The 19,783-nt window shown below is 39.5% G+C and overlaps 1 protein-coding gene across 6 annotated transcripts in view; it reads right to left on the reverse strand.

The window, feature by feature from the left end:
- DCP2 (decapping mRNA 2) overlaps window positions 1-16,702 on the reverse strand; it is a 61,852-nt gene extending 45,150 nt beyond the window's left edge. For 3 of the 6 annotated variants that reach the window (XR_012330809.1, XM_073802390.1, XM_019940823.3), the window contains exons 1-2: window positions 16,473-16,701; window positions 4,397-4,548 (exon numbers count right to left, since the gene is read on the reverse strand). Coding sequence is in view for 4 of the 6 variants with exons in the window: in XM_073802390.1 (XP_073658491.1) it covers window positions 4,397-4,548; window positions 16,473-16,525 (205 nt within the window). In the remaining 2 variants the exon portion in view is untranslated. Of the gene's footprint in view, window positions 1-4,396; window positions 4,549-16,472 lie in introns of all 6 variants that reach the window. The other 3 variants (XR_012330808.1, XM_019940822.3, XM_073802391.1) reach the window with 2 other exon arrangements.
- Window positions 16,703-19,783: the final 3,081 nt, after the last annotated feature.

Below are 19,783 nucleotides of genomic sequence, written 5' to 3' on the forward strand. Positions count from 1 at the left end.
TAATTAAAAGACAGGCAGTAGATTAATCTCAATATAAACACTCCTTGCCTTTATTTAGGGAGGGGGTAAAAAAAAATAAATTATGGATATAATACTAACTATTCCATGAAACCCTATGGTTCTACGAGAGCTTGCTAGAATTCTGGAAGCTATTTCTCAATAAAAGTCTGGCTTGAGATGTTCAGTAAAATCCCTTATGCGTTTTAAAGTCACCACAGATTTTTTTGAATCTAGTTATAAATTTAAAATAAATGGATATTTTTTCCATTAAAAATTTAACCATAGTGAAAAAAACATATGAATATACCCCAGGAATATAGGTAACTTCCAATAATTCAAAGAGGAAGACACTTATCTAGTTTTTTTTTCTTTCTCTTCCTTCTCCCTACAATGTTCCTCATAACTTCAAGGTGCATCAACGTCTCTCTAATGAAGTGTTATCTCATTTTTCTACCCATTAAACAACTTCTTTAAAAAGAATAACAAAAACAAAGGTTTAGCAAAAGAAATTAAATCAACTGACATAACCTTGGAAATTATCTATACTCTTCATTTACCTACTTTTTTTCCTATCCCCAAATCACCATAAAATGAGTGAGTTGATAAACCAACCAACTACAGTTCAAGATACACTTGGAATTAATGTTGAAAAGTACTTGCTCAAGTCCACAAAATTAGCAAATAACAGAACCCAATCCAAAATAACATCAATTTCCCCAATGACAACTCTTCAATCCTCTTCCATATTCAGGAGTACATAAAGTAATTCAAACAAGGGAGTGGAAAGTTTTTGAATACCATTTTTATTTAATGAGACAATGTATTTAATTTAAAAAACCCTATGACATGCTCTGAGTAATGTTAATTATCTTTCTAATTTTTACTAAAAGCACTACTTGGCTACTATTTTGCGTCTTGAATCTGGGTTACTGGGCCCTACACAATAGTTCTAAGAGAAAGAAGATCACATTGATTACATGAAGAATGTAAGAAATTTTAAGCACATATATCTACTTGTATTACATATATCCTCTTTCTTTTTTAACAATTCAGTGATTTTTTTATATACTCTTTTTATTCTAACATTTTTGCAAAAACATGAAAAATCTGCTCTAACGATAGACAATCATTTAGATGATAATCTCCATCCTTACAGTATCATAGACGATATCGATCTCCCCAAGAACAACTCATCTCACGCTCCAGGCTCAGTTCCTTGTATTCCTTGTACTTTACATCCATGCCCACTTCTGGGACCAATTCCCACAGGAACATTCTGGACCTTGCCATCAATAGAACTATTATAGTACTTCGATTAGAATAAAACATTGTGACCACAATTTTCTACGGCAGTCTTCTAATTACTCACAATATACTGTTATTCTACATCTATTTTTGACTGTCTTCCTTTCTCCATATTAGCACCCTCCTGCTTTTAATTCCTTCCCTAAACAATATGGTCCATCACTTTAATCAATGTCTTAGCAATATCCAAAATTTCTTTGCCCCACTATTCTGAATACAGCTCCCTAGTAAAACCTCAACCCAGCGTCAAGTCCAGGACGGCCATTCTGTACCCACTGCTGAGTGCTTACTGAAGAAAAATCACAAGACCATGCAAAATTAACAAAAGAGAAAACAGAGGCACAGAAAAGCCCCACTATTTGCCCAAGGTTGCACAGCTGGTAAATGGCAAAGGTGGGATGGCAACCCAAGTAATCTGGCTCCAGAGCTCATACTATTAACTTTTATTCTACATAGTCTCACCACTTCAATATCCCACAGGTACCACAAACCAACATGTCCATAACTGAGCCCATCATTCCCCACAAAATTTCTCCTCCATTATTTTTCTACAAATGGAATGGCACACCCATCCGCTCAATTGTTCAAATCAGAAACCTGGATACCATCCTCGATTCCTTCTTCCACCTTTCCTCAAACATCCAAGTTAAGACAAATTTTACTCCTAAATACCACTGAAATTTAATCTTTTCTATTCACTTCTATCACAGGTTTCCATTTCTCAATCATAAATTAATGAAATAGCATCTTAACTAGGTTTCCAACCTCATGTTCCTCCAATTCACTGCCTACACTATTTCAGAGCTTCTTTCAAAACACCCCCAGAGAAATAAAGCAAATATGGCAAAAAGCTAACAATGGGTGAATACATAAAAAGGGTATAATGGCAGTTGATTGTAATATACTTAAGTTAAAATTACTGTAAGTTAAAATTTTTTCCCAAAAGTAAAGTTTTTTTTTTAAATCTCCTATATTCTTTTATTACTCTTATGGATAAAGTCCAAACAAACATGGCCTACAAGACCCTTCCTCCAAAGAAAACTTTTATCTAATTCCAAATCTGGGTTGGATTAGTCTCTTCGCTATTCCTACTGAACCCTATGCTACCTTATCAAAACCTAACAGACTGCAATGTAATCATGTCCCTTTCTGTCTGTAATCTTCTTGAAGACAGCAACCAAATCTACCTTGTTCACTGCACAACGCCTGGCACAGAGGAAGCACTCAATTATTGAATGAAGTCTACCACACTAGCAATAAAAGTTTTTTCCTCCATATAAATGAATTAAAAGAAACTTAACTAGAACAGAGGCTTTTTTTTTTAATAACAAGGAAAGTTTTTAAAACTCATGTGCATACACACACAAAATCTTACCCAGAACCCCGAAGTATGTATAGTTGCTCTGGTAGAACCCTAAGTCTATGAAAACAGACCAAAACCGCAGAAGACAACTTTCCTGTTTTAATCATGTTTATAGCTCCTTAAAAGCAAAGTCTTCTATGATTTCTTCATAAAACCTGCTACCGAGACTTTAACAAAGACAGTGCTCAGTGGTACTTCTATTCCCCTTTGATTTTTTCATTTACTTCTCCATATTTAATCTGTCAAACAGCTTGAGCATTTCTGCCACTGAAATTTGTCTCTTCTGTCTTTTCTTTGTAGTCCCTCTACTATGGTTCAGGACCTTACTGCTCCATATCTCAAGTATTTAACAGTCCTTGTGGTTCAACCTGTCCTGCCAAATAAGTTTTTTTGAATACCATTTTCAAATGGTCTGAGTAATATTCTTAACTTAGCCTTGCTCAAAAACTTTCAATGGTTAACAGTAATGCAGAATAAACAGAGTTTCATCCATTTTCTACAGAGCCCTAAGGGGTTCCTTATTTCATACAGCTCAAGAAAAAGCATAGGGAGCTGAGTATGAGGGTTATTTTAGGTCACCTATCCCTACTCCAACTCTACTCCAACTAGCATAGTACAGTGAACTTGCGGGTACAATTGCATCTGAGCACATGATTTATGGTTAAAAACAATGACCTAGAGAATAAAAATCAAAGCAGTTTGGCTCAGGATTTAAAACCCCACAAATTCCCCCTATACAACTTCCATCCATACCCCCTCTTGTATCCCTGTAAGAAACTCAATGCAAAATAATTTACTTCCCAAAATATCTCTTATCCTTTCCAACTCTCCAATTTTGCTCAGTCCCTTTTCTTTACCTGCAACATATTCCCCACTCCAGCCTGTTTAGAAAATTCTATATTCCCTTAAAAATATAGCTTTGCCTAAAATCTTTCCACCTTTTGCCAAATTCTAAAAACACTTAGTATAAGAAACATTAGCAATTCATCAATTTTTTTTGCCTTGTGACATAGCTTCTTTTATAATCTTAAATATTCATGTCAATCTTATAATTAATAAATGATGAAAAGTTTCTATTTTATTTGTAAATAGGGAGGAACAAAAGCTTCTCTAAAGGCAAGGACTTCTTTGAATTTGCCACAGACCCAAAAACTGCTTTGAAAACAGCAAGTACTCAATAATTATTTAAGAATTTCTATCCCAGAAAGGTAGTAATCTGAATAAAGATCATCCAGTTAAGTGCAAAAGCAAGAGAAATGTAAAAAACAGATCAGTTCTAGAAATAGGCTAGCTACATATGGAAAAAAAAGAAAATCAAATTTAATTCTAATGATCACTGCACATTTTAGGGGGTCCTCCACATAAAAATAAGAATACAGTTGGCCCCCCAGTATCCAGATGTAGGACCCGCAGATACCGAGGGCTGACCATACTTTGCCATTTTACAGTCTAAGGAACTTGAGCATCCATGGATTTTCGTATCCTGCGGGAAGGGGTGTGGTCCTGGAACCATCCCCATAAACCAAGGTACAACTGTACTATCAAACTGTGCCTACCATAATCAGGCACAAACCATATATATATGTTTTACATTTTTGACAATTTTTAGAAATCAAGTATGTTTTATCTAAAAGGTTATAAATCTCAACGACAAGCAAAAGAAAATTTGTGCTAAAATACCTTATTAATAAGAATGAAAGACATTCATTATAGTAATAAAAAGGATATCAGCTTTAGCAAAGTCTCTTATCCCACACTGAGGTAATCCTGGTGTGTTCTGCATGTAGAAATCCAAGTAAAACCAATGGGCAAGTTCAATCTGAAAACACACTCGGATAGCATTGTCTCTTTCCTCGCTGGGAATATGCAAAATAAATCGGCTGTCAAAAACAAAAAACATACAAAAATTACATTTACAAACCATAACAATTTATTTTAACCTTTTTAATTGCTTCACTCCTGACCCACCAACATAGAAAAGGGACCCAGAGCAGTACTGATCAAGGAAGCAAAACTGGCAGGAAATTACTACAGGGAAGATGAGTCTTTAAAAAAAATAATAAATAAGAGATATCACATGTATCTCATTCATAATAGAATTTTTTTAAGAGGCCATCTACCCTCTGTTCACAAGTACAGAGATAAACTTAAGAGCTCTCTAACAATAAATTAAAGGTGAGCAAGAAAACAAACTTCACTAGGATTCCCTCCCATGCCTGGTAACATTTTCAAAGAATATATGCAAATATATTCATATACTCAAATAGAAAAGATGTTAGCTGCTTAATCTTCATATTTAAAGTATTACAAAAAAAATTAAAGAAATCATTAATAGACCAGATTTCCCAAAAAGCTCATTTGAAGAACCTGAGTTCAAAATAACTTTCAAATACACTCACTTTTAAAAAAACCTAAATTGTCTTTTCCAAGTACATTCAGAGGGAGGAAGGGACATTTATTTTAATACGTAGTATAAGTGTGCACTATATTAAATACACATATGTATATATATGATTAAGATAATTAACCCCTTTTTTATGCAACAAGTCAAAATTTATGTGATCTACAGGACTCATTAAGCAACCACCATTAAAGCTTCTTCAACGCTTAGCATTTTTGTAATCTTTTTTTCTAGCGACCTTTAGAGATAGACTGAACTACATAAAAGAAATCCACTGGTTTTTAGAGTCATTTTCTAAAATTAAAAATAGCATCACCCAGTCTGATCACTTACACCATTCACTAGCTGTGGTGCTAAATGTTCTTTGTTGTTTTCAAGTTTCAAATCAAACCTCAAAAAAAAAATGCTTTTAAATTATAAAAATAATGTAGCATTCCAATAGGGGATTGAATAAGTAAATGTTAAGACAAATGTATGTACAATAATCTACAATTCAATATAGAAAAACAATGGGGAAAGGAGCTTAAAACTACATCTACACTAAAACCAAGACATGTAACATGCAACATTAATGGCATAATGTAAGATATAAAAATCTGAGCTCTTCCATACGGCATTCAAGATCCAGTGCCTGCTCACCTGCACAGCCTCTATCACTCTGTAAGGTTCTTTATACCCAGTGATACCTAATTCTTAGTAATGTCCTAAATTGCCATCCACATACTATATCTATTCCCTTCTCTTGTCCATCTAGCAAACTTATAACTCATCCCTCATGACTTAACACTGTATCTCCTATATAGGTATATCAGACTCCTCTGAACAGATTTATAAACTCTTTCAACTCCTCCATTATAGTAATTATCTAATTTTTACTATTACTGTCTATAAACTCTTCCAAATTACTTCACTGAGATCTTTGTATACTTTTATTCCCATAGTCTAGCAAATTGTCTCATATACTTACAGTGACATACTGATAGTTACAATTTATCTTTGAAAGGTAAGATGGAGTAAGCACACTCCACTCTGTCCCTCCCATAAAACGTATAAAACCTGGACAAAATACATGGAGCAGCTGTTTGAGGACTATGAAAAGTAAACAGCAGCAGAAAGATTGGGGAAGATGACAAATATTCAAATTTACCATTTTTCACCCTCCAATATCCCCTAGCTGGATTGGGGGTTAGAAGTGACCTCCAAAAGCCCTCAAGGATCAAGAAAGGAATCTGTTAACACTCAGAGACAGTAGAGGAAATTTCTCCTCTCTTTTCTCCATTCTCTCATGCCCCAGAGCCCAACCAATGCCACACTGGTTAGACTTGGCAGCAACAGTGGCTGTAACAGGGATCCACAGAGACTAAAACTTTGATGGACGGGAACCTTCCTCTCCGATAGCAAGAGGTGGGAGGTCCCAAGAGATTAGGGCCAACATCCATTGCTTATTTTACTTCTAACCTCCAGCTGCTTGGTCCCAGGCATGAGCAGAGTCACATGAAATGTGTGGTAGAGCATCTTTCCATTTTTGCCATTTTTCAATATTCAATTTCCTCAAAAAGGGGAGCCAAGAAGTACCAGGGGGATAGCAGAAAAGGAGCAGCTCAGGAAAATGGTCCCACGAAATTGTTTATGAACTCTGAGGCTCAACCCCAAACTGCACAAACTTGGATTAGAATACAAACAGCATACCACACACTTTGTGAGCTGAACGACGTATGAGACAGACCACTGCCCAAGTCTCAGACTAGCCAGTAGATGATACACAAAGACAAAAAGCACTGCAAAAACTAGCCTTCTTTTATCTGATTTTATTTAACTTACACCAAGTCTCAAAAAAAACACCTGTCTGCTATATCTTATTTTCTCAGTTTGGGACATTTTCTATTGATTTCCATTATGGAAGTTGAAGAATTAACTCCAGTCCTCCCACTCTCATTCTACACACCATTCTCATCTCTACATCTTCCGAACAAAATGATATCTTAGTTTGGTTAGTGTGTTAACTACAGCACTATTGACACCTGGAACTGATAATTGTATGTTGAGAGGAGCTGTCCTGTGTGCTGTAGGTGTTTAGCACCATCCGTAGCCTCTGCTTATTAGATGTCAATAGCACTCTCCAGTAAAGCTGTGACAACCAAAAAGATCTCCAGCCACTGCCAAAGTTCCCTGAGGGGAGCAAAATCACTCGCAGTTGATAACCGCCGGGTTAGATCAAAAATTCAGTCTTGAGCTTCCCTGGTGGCGCAGTGGTTGAGAATCCGCCTGCCGATGCAGGGGACACGGGTTCGTGCCCCGGTCCGGGAGGATCCCACATGCCGCGGAGCGGCTGGGCCCGTGAGCCATGGCTGCTGAGCCTGCGCGTCCGGAGCCTGTGCTCCGCAACGGGAGAGGCCACAACAGTGAGAGGCCCGCGTACCGCAAAAAAAAGAAAAAGAAAAAGAAAAATTCAGTCTTTACATTACTATGACTCTGCAAACTTAATTCAAGACTAAGCCATGTGACAAGCTACGATTGTTTTCCCTTTAAAGCACAACCTTTTGTTCTCCCACTAATTAATAAATGTCTTATTGTCTTTGCTTTGTTTTCTCTATACTTGTCACTAACTCAATCTTCCACTAGTTTCCTAAATTTTTTTTCTCAAGATGTTAATTCAGACACATCCATTTCATCTTGAAGACTATCCCTGAGCCTTCTGATCTGTTCCAGTCTGGAGTGGTTGTCACTTCACATAACACACATCTGTCATTCTATGCTATCCTTTCACTAGCATCCTATAGTTCCCAACGCCTCCATCCTGCATTTTTTTTTTTATAAATTTATTTTATTTATTTATTTTTGGCTACACTGGGTCTTCGTTGCTGTGCGCAGGCTTTCTCTAGTTGCAGCAAGCAGGGGCTACTCTTTGTTGCGGTGTGCTGTCTTCTCATTGCGGTGGCTTCTCTTGCGTGCAGAGCACGGGCTCTAGGTGCGCAGGCTTCAGTAGTTGTGGCACGCTGACTCAGTAGTTGTGGCACATGGGCTTAGTTGCTCCACGGCATGTGAGTTCTTCCCCAGACCAGGGCTCGATCCTGTGTCCCCTGCATTGGCAGGTGGATTCTTAACCACTGTGCCACCAGGGAAGCCCCATCCTGTATTTAGATCTATTTCTTATATCCTGTCTTCCTCCTAATTAATGTACTTCCTATTTTTACGAAGTACATCCTCCCATGCCTTCTGGAAAAAGGATGCAGGGGAGATTAATATTAAGACATGGTGAATTTGAGAATATTTTTATCCTCACTCTTGACACTTTGGCTAGGTAAAGAATTCCAGGTTGGAAATCATTTTCCTTCAGAATCCTGAAGACAGTGCCCACTCCTGCCAGCCTATAATTTTGATGTGAAGACTGAAGCCACTCAGATTCCTTTGCCCAACCTGTTTTTTCAGACTGGAAGCTTCCAGGTTCTTCCTTCTATCCTCAATGTTCTGAAATTTCCCAGTTGTCTATTATTCACCCACTGATTCACCCATTCAATGGACTTTACCTATTTAGAAACTCATCTCCTTCAGTACTAAAGGACCTCATGGACTGATCCTTTGATTCTTCACTTTTCTCTGATATTTCCTATCTCTAATTTCTCAAGCCCCCTTACTTTCGGGAAACAGTCTCTTGCAAGCCATCTATTGAGGTTTTTGTTTCTACTCTCATATTTAAAATTCCAAAGGCTATTTTTGTTTAAACTATGCTTTCACAGATAATTCTGTTATTCCATGACTGTAAAAACCTATCTAAGGAGATCAATGTAGTTTTGAGGGGGTTTTTTGTTTTAAAGTTTTCTTCTATCTACATAGTTTGATTCTTTTCAGTTGCTTTTTTGTTGTTGTTAGTTTTATGCTCTACTTTTTGTGTTAAGAGGCCTATTTCAGATGTTCGTATTTAATGTGATAGACCACAAAGCTAATTAGGAAGGTTGTCAAACTATGAGGCACCACTTAAGGTGATCAGGCTGAGCCATTTAATCAAGGAACCTCCAATGTTAGTATCTTTAGGTGTTTCCTCGTGGGCTAGTCTGATCATCTAGACAAGAACCTTCCAATCTCCTATCTGGAGGATAAAGCCCAGGCTGCCACATTCTGGGAGCTGAGCAGGGGAAGAAGGATGGTTTTCAATATGTATACAGGATGCATAAACTCACTTCTGCCACTTTTCAACATTCTCTAATTCTGAAGTAGGCTGACTACTACAGTAGTCTTTCACTCTATCAGGTCTGCGAAGTCATATGCCACTTTCCCTTCTGCTGTACCGTTTCCAAGTTTTGTTGCTCATCTCTTCACCCAATCTTCCTTTACTTGTGGGTTATGCATTTAAAATTGTCAAACTTTACTCTTTTTGTGGAGTAGATGTTTGTGTTCAGTCTACTATCTTTAACTAGAAATTTGCATTTCAGACTTCCCTGGTGGTGCAGTGGTTAAGAATCCACCTGCCAATGCAGGGGACACGGGTTCGAGCCCTGGTCCAGGAAGATCCCACATGCCGTGGAGCAACTAAGCCCATGCACTACAACTACTGAGCCTGCGCTCTAGAGCCCGTGAGCCACAACTACTGAGCCTGAGTGACACAACTACTGAAGCCCACGTGCCTAGAGCCTGTGCTCCACAACAAGAGAAGCCACTGAAATGAGAAGCCCGTGCACTGCAACAAAGAGTAGCCCCCACTGGCCACAACTAGAGAAAGCCTATGTGCAGCAACTAACACCCAACCCAGTCAAAAATAAATTAAATAAATAAATAAATATTTTTTTAAATTTGCATTTCAACAAATTTCTAGAGGATACTAACCACAATCTAAAATGGGGTAAGAAAATGCCTAAGACAGAGAAATCCAATCCCATTCCCATCCCAATCCAGAAAAGCCCCAAATGAAGAAAGCTAAGCTGGAAGATGAGAATAAGAAATAAAACTTTTAGAAAAGGGTAACAGAGAGGTCTATTTATGTAATAGGAGAACATCCACTCTTCTTTCATTCCTCTGACAGTCAGGAGTTTCTCCTACAAAAGCTGGGGGAAGGAGGAACAACAGCCAAGGCCCTTTTCTAACTTTAGCAGACAGGTTTGAGTGTTGGCACCCCAAAGCAAAACTCCTACACATTGGTATTCAAGGGTCTCCCAGAATAAAAGTCAGCTCCCTATCTACTCTCATAAAGAAGCCTATCAACAAGTAAGTCCCTCTACAGCCTCATCTTAAATATGAAACAGCAACCAAAAATCACCCAATGTCTAAGGAAAATCTAAATGACAAAGAAAAAATTAAACACATTAAAAAACTGGTTGTGAAGAAAAGACAGTGTTGAGGATATCTCCTGGAACCTTGGTACTGAAAGTGTGGACCCTGGACCACCTGGAAACATAACTGTGAGAAGAAAAAGAGACATTTCAGTCATATACGGACTCAGAAAGTTTACTCTCTAATGACCCCCTCAAAGGAAATTACTTTAGAATGTACACCAGCAAAACAAGAATGAAAGCCAAGAAAGCATAAAACAGGATTCAAGAAAGAAGAGATACAACCTGGGAGAGCTGGGAAAGGGAATTCTCGTGTGCCAGTTGTTTGGCAAGACTAAGAAGCAACCAGTCCAGATTAGACTAAGAGAGTGGAGATCTCCAAGACGGCATTCTCCAGGAAAAGAGAATTCTGTAGAACAGTAGATACTAGTATGATTGAGGGTAAGACCAAGGATATAATAAAGGAGCAGGGACTTCCCTGGTGGTGCAGTGGTTAAGAATCCACCTGCCAATGCAGGGGACACGGGTTCGAGCCCTGGTCCAGGGAATATCCCACATGCCACAGAGCAACTAAACCCGTGTGCCACAACTACTGAGCCTGCACTCTAGAGCCCGTGAGCCACAACTACTGAGCCTGCGCACCTAGAGCCCATGCTCTGCAACAAGAAAATCCACCGCAATGAGAAGACCGCGCACCACAACAAACACTAGCCCCGCTCGCCGCAACTAGAGAAAGCGCGCACACAGCAACAAAGACCCAACACAGCCAAAAATAAAAAAATAAATTAAAAACTTTAAAAAATAAAAAAACAATCTTTAAAAAAATAAATAAAAAATAAAGGAGCAGATGGGGGGTGATAGTGGACGGCAGCAAGAAACTTTGGGCATGTTGGGGGAGAAGGGTAAATATACAAGAGAATCACAGTCCAAACATGAAGCAAAAAAGCCAAAATTAGAACAAAAGGGGAAAAAATTACTTCAAGAATAGCTAGAAGGAATCAGGGAATAATGAACAAAGCATATGCTTCCTTCTCCAAAAGAAAAAATTAAACTATTATTTTGAGCAATTTGTAGAATGTAAAAAAGAGAATTCATTAGGACATTCATTCTCTTTCAAGATTCTTACAAAAGGATCTTGACTATGGCCAGATGGAAAACAAACAAAATCCTAACCATTGTATACTTGTCTCTACTGTGAAAAATATTTACAAAGTAATACTGTATAACAAATGCCATTATTATTATTCAGCTTTTGCAATCAACCAGCAGCAAAATGTATAAGATTTCATAAGGTTACAAAATGTAACGTAAATACTATCAATCTTAATTTCTATTTTAAGTTCACCTGGATAGAAACTGAGGGCATGGGTAAGAAACGGAAGAAATGATGGGACACTAAGTGCCTCACCTTATCAAATACAGACTCAAGAGACACTGAAGTCCGTAAAACAGAAATACAACTTTAAGTATATTAAAGTCACGAAGGTAACCGATGGAACGATTTAAAATAGTGATATAACTGTATTGGAAGTAGGACAAGGGCAACAGTAAGTGTAAACTAAACCATCACTTAATAATCTACCAAGATACACTAAATCCTCAATCTAATATCTAAAGTTGATAGCAACTGGTGCAAGTATACTTTAAAATATTGAAATATCCACCAGAAGAACTGAACACAAAACAGGTAAAAGTCTGGAGAGCAGAACTGGGATAAAAGGGGTAGGGCAAGAGACTGTTGCTTTTCATTTTATAAATTCATCTGTACTGCTTGATTTTTTTTTAAACCTTACAGATGAGTACATTTTTTAATACTGAAAGGCTAACTTCTTTAAGAAACTTTGTAAGAAATAGGAAATTTTGATACAGGAAAATTAAACTTCAATGCTTTCATTCTGTGAATGTTTTTGATCTGTTTTAAAGATTTAAAAGTGTTTGTATATACATACATATGTATATTTTAATAGCTAAAATAAAATGCTTTCCACAATATTTTGTTATGGGAAAAGTTTCTCCACCTAACAAAAATGTCACCTTTCCAATGTTCCCACAGATAGACAAAGCATTAGCACAAGGACTACAATTAATACAAAAATGTTTCCAGTGAACTGAACACTAAGATAGCAAGCTGAAGATAAACACAAATTATTTAATTAACCTATACGATCACCAAAATAGCAGCAACATTAGTTGCTAGAAAATACCTTTCTCCTTTTAACACTGGAGTGGCTTTACAATTTAATTCTAACGGGGCTTATAAAAAACTCCAAACACTTCTTTAAGAGAAATAACTTACCAAACTGCAGTTTTCAGTTTTTACTTTAAAAACATGCTTTCCAAATCTTTAATAAGATTATTTAAATGGTACTGGAAAACTATGTATTTTACTTTTAATGTCAAAAATCATGGCGCACCAAAGGCAAATATCACCATAAAATGGTGCTGATTTACTTTTTTACATACACATACATGTTTTATTATAAAGTAGTTTTGGTTCACTAAAGCATTTTAGACCAGAGTCTTCCTTTCCTCTCCTCCAATTCCATTTCACCCAGAAGTCACCAGTTTTATCAGTTTGGTGTATATATTACTTTCAGACTTCTCCTGTGCACGCACACAAACATACATATACAAAACATTTTAAAATTTGTTTTAACAAAGGGCATAAAATGACTAGTTATTACCCTCAGTAGTATATTGTGTACATTTTCAAGACACAAACATTTTCCTTCAGTTTACTGTTTGCTAACTGCCTGAGGAATTTCTAATGGCTGCACAGTATTCCTGTAAATGAAATGTCCCATATTTAACCACCTGAAAAATAACATTTCATGTCTTAGGTTATAAGCTGTCTCATGGTTATAAAGTCACATCTTGAAAATTTAAGTCTCTTGCTCTAATGTTTCACATAAAAATCACTCTCAAATTTTACATTCCTCCAAAACATATTAATATATGGTCAATAACTGACATAGACAAGATTAGCAGGACTATGTAATTTATCAAAAATCAAAATAACACAAAGCAAAAAAACCCTTACAGGTACTGATCATAAGTAAAACTGGAGAAAATATAAAGGGAGTAAAAACAAGAGTCAAGACCAAACTTATAAATCAGCAGGTACTTAGAAAAGAAGTATAGGACTTCCCCGGTGGCGCAGTGGTTAAGAACCCATCTGCCAATACAGGGGACACGGGTTCAAGCCCTGATCCAGGAAGATCACACATGCCACGGAGCAACTAAGCCCACGCACCGCAACTACTGAGGCTGTGCTCTAGAGCCCGCGAGCCACAACTACTGAAGCCCATGCTCCGCAACAAGAGAAGCCTGCACACTGCAATGAAGAGTAGCCCCCGCTCACCGCAACTAGAGAAAGCCTGGGCGCAGAAACAAAGACCCAGCACAGCCATACATACATACATAAAATTTTTTTTAATCTTTAAATTAATCAACAAAGATATTATAAATATTAACTTGAAAATGGTATTACTTTTAAAACCTCAAGTTTTAAGAAATGGTTATTTGGTTTTAAAATGGAGCAGGAGCCTTCCTGGGAAAAGACATTCCCACCCCCTATCAGTCACCTCTTATTCAGAGAAAAGTTTTAGCCTCCTAGACTAAATTTGGTTCAGAAAAGCAAGAAAATGCAGAAACAAAGGAAAGCAGTCTAGCATGACAAAGTAATAATGGCTTAGCCATAAAACAAAGTCAAGGACCTTTAGTTCCTCCTCAAGGCCTATAGATAATATCCTGAGCCATATCCCACAGTTGTTTTGCAGAAACTAAAACCCCCAGCAGCTGGAAGAAGTCAACTGCATATGCTAACCACCAGCAAGCAGACCTCAGACCCTTGAAACCAGGTTGATAATTTGAGATTCCTAAAATGCCACCCTGTTACCTCACCACCAACCTATCAGAAGGATGTCCACGAGCTGATTACTCACCCTGGACCCTTTCCCTCATCTTGCCTTTAAAAACCCTTCCCTGAAAGCCATTGGGGAGTTTGTCTTTTGAGCATGAACTGTCCATTCTTCCTTGCATGGCCCAGCAATAAATGCAGTACTTCCCTTCAACCACAAACAGTGGCAGTATAGGCTTTTCTGCACCTCAGGAGAGCAGACCCAAGTTTGGTTTGGTAACAGTTTCACTGTTAGTTTAACAAGTAGCTAGCCCTAATTTTTAAAAACATCATTCTTACAGAGCCAAAACACAGTAATTACAAAAAATTTTCTTAAAGGAAAAAAAGAAATTTTTCTCTATTCCAAAAAATTTGTATAAAATAGTTTAAATACACTAACTAGAAAAACAAGAATCTTTATTTAACACAACAGATGTTTAACATGAAGTCTACAAAACACAACACCATTATTTTTAAGTACGATTACACACATAAAATCAACCACCTTCATAATGGTGATCTGACTTCTTTAAATAATGTAATCCTCCATAATATACAAAATAAACCCAATACTAATGGGACAATTAGTTTAGATGCCTGAAAAAGTATAAGATTACCCATCTTTTCTAAATCACCTTATCCCTATTAATTCATACATAAACTATTGCTCACCTTTCCAAATACTACTCATATTTAATTTTTCTAACGATAAAATGTACATCCTCTAAAAAATCTTGGAAACATGAATAAGAAAATAAAATCATAATCCCACATCTGGTATATGTTCTTCCACTCATTTACCTAAGACAGACATCAAACCTCTTTAAGAAAAATGATCATAGAAAATGAGGGCCTTTTAAGTGGTTCATTCGAGTCTATCATATTCCAAAAGTTATAATCATACCATCACTAAAGAAATACAGTGACGTTAATTCTCAGTGGTTGCAGAATTAGTCTACTTATCTACATGTACTTTTTTTGTGTGAGGATATAACATTAGACTTGACTTTCTATTTCATCCACCTGCGTAGGAAAAAAAGCAGACATTAAAAAGGCCCAGATCTTAAATCTTGATTTTCTAAATTAAGATGAATGTGACCTTGTGTAAATTACAACCTGAGTCTGTCAGATGAAAATGGAAAAAACTGCACCTACCAAATAGGGTGGTTTCGAGGATTAAATGATACATGTGAAGAGAGTAGCCAGTGCCTGCCTGGCACTCAGTAATAACTCCACAAGTATTAGTTCTTCCTTTACCATTAAAAGAGGCGTAAATGCGACACAACTACTAAAAGTCAGACTTTTAGACATAAATACGTGAAATGTGTTTGTTTTAATCAGAGCTTTCACTCATTTGTAATTAAAATTACTTCACAACCCACTTACACCGACGACAACTCAGGGTATTACTGCACCAAAATGAGTTCCGTTTCTTGAAGTAAAATTTTAAGGCCATTTTACACTTGCTTGGCTATTTGAAATCATAGCCAACAAGAGAGAAGAACTCAGGAAATTTCTCTTGTAGAAGTACTCCATGAGTTAAAACCCAGCGGTTGAGAATTTCCTTTAAGAAGGATAATTAAGAGATTGGAGGGGGTGGGGGGAAGGAACTCCAGACTTATTTTCCCACTTCCAATGATAAGTTTGAGGATAAACAAAAGAATAATTCTTTACAGCAATTTACAGAGAACGCCACGGACCCATAAGAATACTCCGGGGGAATGGTAAATTTGAAAATTGCTCCCTGCAATTTTCCGAGAATCTGGGATTGTCCGAGAACCTGGGATTCTAAGACTTAAAAACCTTGGGGTCTTTCAACAGAATTGGGGTAATGAGATGGAGGGAGGAGGGGGTAAAACGGTCTGTGAAAGCCAGAGAGCCAGAAAAAGCAATGGGAGGGGGGAGGGGCTGCCCCCAAAATGCCAAAGATCCAGTCTTTGGCGAAGCGGCTTCGCTTGCGGGGAAATCAAAGTAGTTGGGGAACTAAGAAAATGAGGAAATTCCAGCGCTGCGCGAGGAGGAATGGAGGGGGGCGTGAGAAACAGGGAAGCTGCGGCGGAAGAAGAGGGGTGGTGTCGTCCGAGATAAGGGTCGAGGGGGAAAGGGAGCAGCGGCGGGACCGGAAAGCCCGGACAAGGATGTGAGCCAGAGGAGGAGACGCGGAGGCGTCCGGGGTCGCCGAAACTTAGAGAAAGAGTAGGGGACGACAAGGGGCCGGAGCAGCGCGGGGCGCCCCAGTACCTGCAGAGATCGTCCAGGACGCTGCAGGGAATCTCCACCCGTTTAGTCTCCATGATGAGGACCCACAGCAGGAGCAGTGCATCCCGGCTCCGCGCGGCCGGGGACCGAGGGTACGGCACGGAGAGCAGGCGGCGGCGGTAACGGCAACGGCGGCGGCGGCGGCTCCGACGAAAACGAGAGGGGGAAGGGGCGGGACCCGCTCACTTCCGCCCGGCTCCCTCAGCCTGGGACCCCGAGGCTGGGCCGCGGAGCGGGGGCGGAGCTCCTGGAGCCACGCCCCTGCTCTGCTTGAAAGGGCCAATGGGAAGCTGGAGAACCGGCAGCCTGAGCAAGCTAAGCCAATGAGACGTTTGTTTATTGGTCCGTCGGCTCCAATCCGTCTTCAAGCTATTCAGTTGCTACTCAGAAAACCAACTTCCCGCCGCCTTGGACTGGGCCTTGAGGTAGATAGACGCATGCGCACTATGCCTCCTTCGCACTAGTAGGAAGTCTGGAGGGCTCAGGTCTTCCCACTAGATCCCAAGACCAATATCCAGGACTTCGACGTGGTCTGCACCGCCGCTCCGTGACCGAGCAGGCGCTCCGACCTCTGCGCTGCAGAGCCTGTGGGCGCTTTCAGCACGAGTGTGCATGCGTGGTTTCTGTCACCAGATATCCCGCGCACACATTCACCGCCGCCCCTAGCAACTCCAGGCCAAGGGCTGTGTCTCCTTTCGCTACAAACCCCCAAGAGAGTTGTCATTTTTGTGGTGGCTCACCTCGTTCACTCTGCGGGCACCCAACCCTGACTGTGAAGACAAGGGACTTTACCCCAGTATTTGACACCCTGTAAGATCTCAGAAAATATGAATTGATTGAACCTGAACTCTGGAATCTGCATTCCATCTGCTGCACGCTCACACCACTCCAACTGGCTAGTCCTCATTCATTCCACATCTTGCTTATTGGAGTCCAATCCATTTGGGATCCTTGGAGACACTCTGGATGCGTCCATTTATCAACTTGCTCCTTTTGTATCAGACCCACAGGCCCACACACACCTGCTCAGTCTTGAGTTTAGTCTGTTCTGCCATTTAATCTCCCATCTTTTAATTTCTGTTAAAATGCCCACTGCCTTTACATCAGGTTCGCATTATTCTCCCTAGTCTAAGAGCTGCCTAACCAGTACCTCCTCCACCTCCATTCTTAGACTGTACACCTGCCCAGGTTTTGTTTTGTTTTGTCCAGATATGAACAGGTTACTATCTTTTCAGCTTCTGATAGCCCACCTACATCAGCTTCTGATGTATGTTCAAGCCCAAACTTGGTATAGGAGCCCTGTTACCATCTATTTTACTCTATTTTCCATCTTTGTTCTTTTTGCTTTTTATCGGAAGATTCCTCAAGTTTATTTTCCAGCCATCTATAGTTTTTACTTTTCTAGAATTTTCTTTCGTTCTTCAAATGGCTCTTCGTCATGGTGTCATAGCCTTGCTTCATAGATCCTGTATTTCTATGAGGGTATTAATACGTTTCAAAAGTTTTCTTCTTCCTGAATAGTCTTTTATTCCTCTCAGTTGCTTTTTCCTATTAATTTGGCTTCTACCTATCATATTAGATGTTTTCTGGTGGTCCTCAACTATTCACTCATACTTAAGAGTATGGAACTAAAAAACTGGAGTCAAGTGCTGTAAAAGCTGATTGGAAGCTCCCAGCATGTGGGTGGGACTTGTTTCCTGAGAGCTTCACTGTACGATGGTCTGGCTGGGCTGCTGGTTGGGAACACATGGCATTGGTATCTGTAGGGCATTCTTTCCAGCTGGTCAAATTCCCCGTAGAGAAAATCCTTTCAGGCCAAACTGGAAATATTCTAGGAGTCAAGTAGGGAAGCACAGGCTGGAGTATTCTGTTTGTTCTATTCAGTCCTCCCTGCCACAGTACAAGTCTAGTTTGGGTTACCTAAGAAACAGGCCCTGCGACAAGGATTTGAGTGCAAGTAATTGATTTGAGATGTGATCCTGGGAGAGACTGGTGGCAGAGCAGGGAAGTGAGTCAAGGAAAGGAAGAAAGCCAATGAAAGGATTATTATCAACAAAGTTAGCACTGAGGGTTAACTGGAGCTGGAGAACTTTGAAGACCAGTATGAAACACACCTCAGAGTTATCCTACTCAAGGGGTGAGAAAGATGGAGTATTTATATACTAATTTCCATCAACTATTGGTTGAGGGCTGCCCTTGGGGTCAGCATCCCAGCCTGAAACATGGGCAGCAAGGCAGGCTCTGCTGACCAGAAAAAACCCTCAGGCAAAGCCCTCATCAGGTGGAAAAGATAATTACGTGATGACCAGATGATGGCTGTTGGATGTTGTTGCGCTGCACCAGGGCAAGCCTGCAAGCCTTGTAGCTGCCCAGCCTCGAGACCAAAGAAAGAGCCCAGAGACACCAACATCAGTGGTATATTGGACAGGAGGATCTTACACAAAGGGTCCTGGGGTGCCCCTACCATGGGCAGCAGATGGCAGGCAGGACATGGCAGGGAGAAGGAGGCTACCATCTATAGGGGGAATTCACATCAGGTGGGCTCATCAGTTACCAGTGACTAATTAAGGCCTATGGTTAAGAGGATTGGACAGTCATGTGAGTGAAGCAGGGACTGGTCAAGCAGGGATGTACAGAAAGCAAGAGAACAGCCATCTTGAATGGCCTGACCATGCGGATGTCCAGGCAGCTTGGTGTAATAGATTGGTGGATGATGGTAAAGCCCCTTCAGTAGCTCTGTCTTGCTTGGTGTGCACTCTATCTAGCCTACTGTAACAAGCAGGACCCCATGAGGCCTTCCTGGGACAGACCCCGCCCCTGCTCCACCATGTCCTCCACCTGCCTCTTGTCTGGAGAAAAACTTTAGCCAAATAATAAATTTAATCAGAGAAGTGAGAAAATGTGAAAGCAAAGGAAAACAACAAGACAAAATAATAATAATTTAGCCATTAAACAAAAGCAAGGACCTTTAGTTCCTACTCAAGGGCTACAGATAATATTCTGAGCCATATCCTTTGAGCTGTTTTGTAGATACTGAAAACCCTCATCAGGTGGAAAAAGTTAACTATGTGATGACCAGACTATAGCAATGACATAAGCTTCTCTAGCTTACACAAGTCTGAGAACTGACCTCAAAGAACTGGGAACAAACCAACCCTGGAACTGAAGATTAACTGTACTTAAAACAATCAAGATGACACTGATCAGACCACTGCATGACCAATTTCAATGTGACTGTCGGAGCTGACTGTGCTCTTCTGCACTAAGCCCCCTCTCTCCGCCTATACACCCCT

The sequence above is a fragment of the Tursiops truncatus genome, chromosome 3, assembly GCF_011762595.2.
Source record: "Tursiops truncatus isolate mTurTru1 chromosome 3, mTurTru1.mat.Y, whole genome shotgun sequence".
NCBI classification, from domain to species: Eukaryota; Metazoa; Chordata; class Mammalia; order Artiodactyla; family Delphinidae; genus Tursiops; species Tursiops truncatus.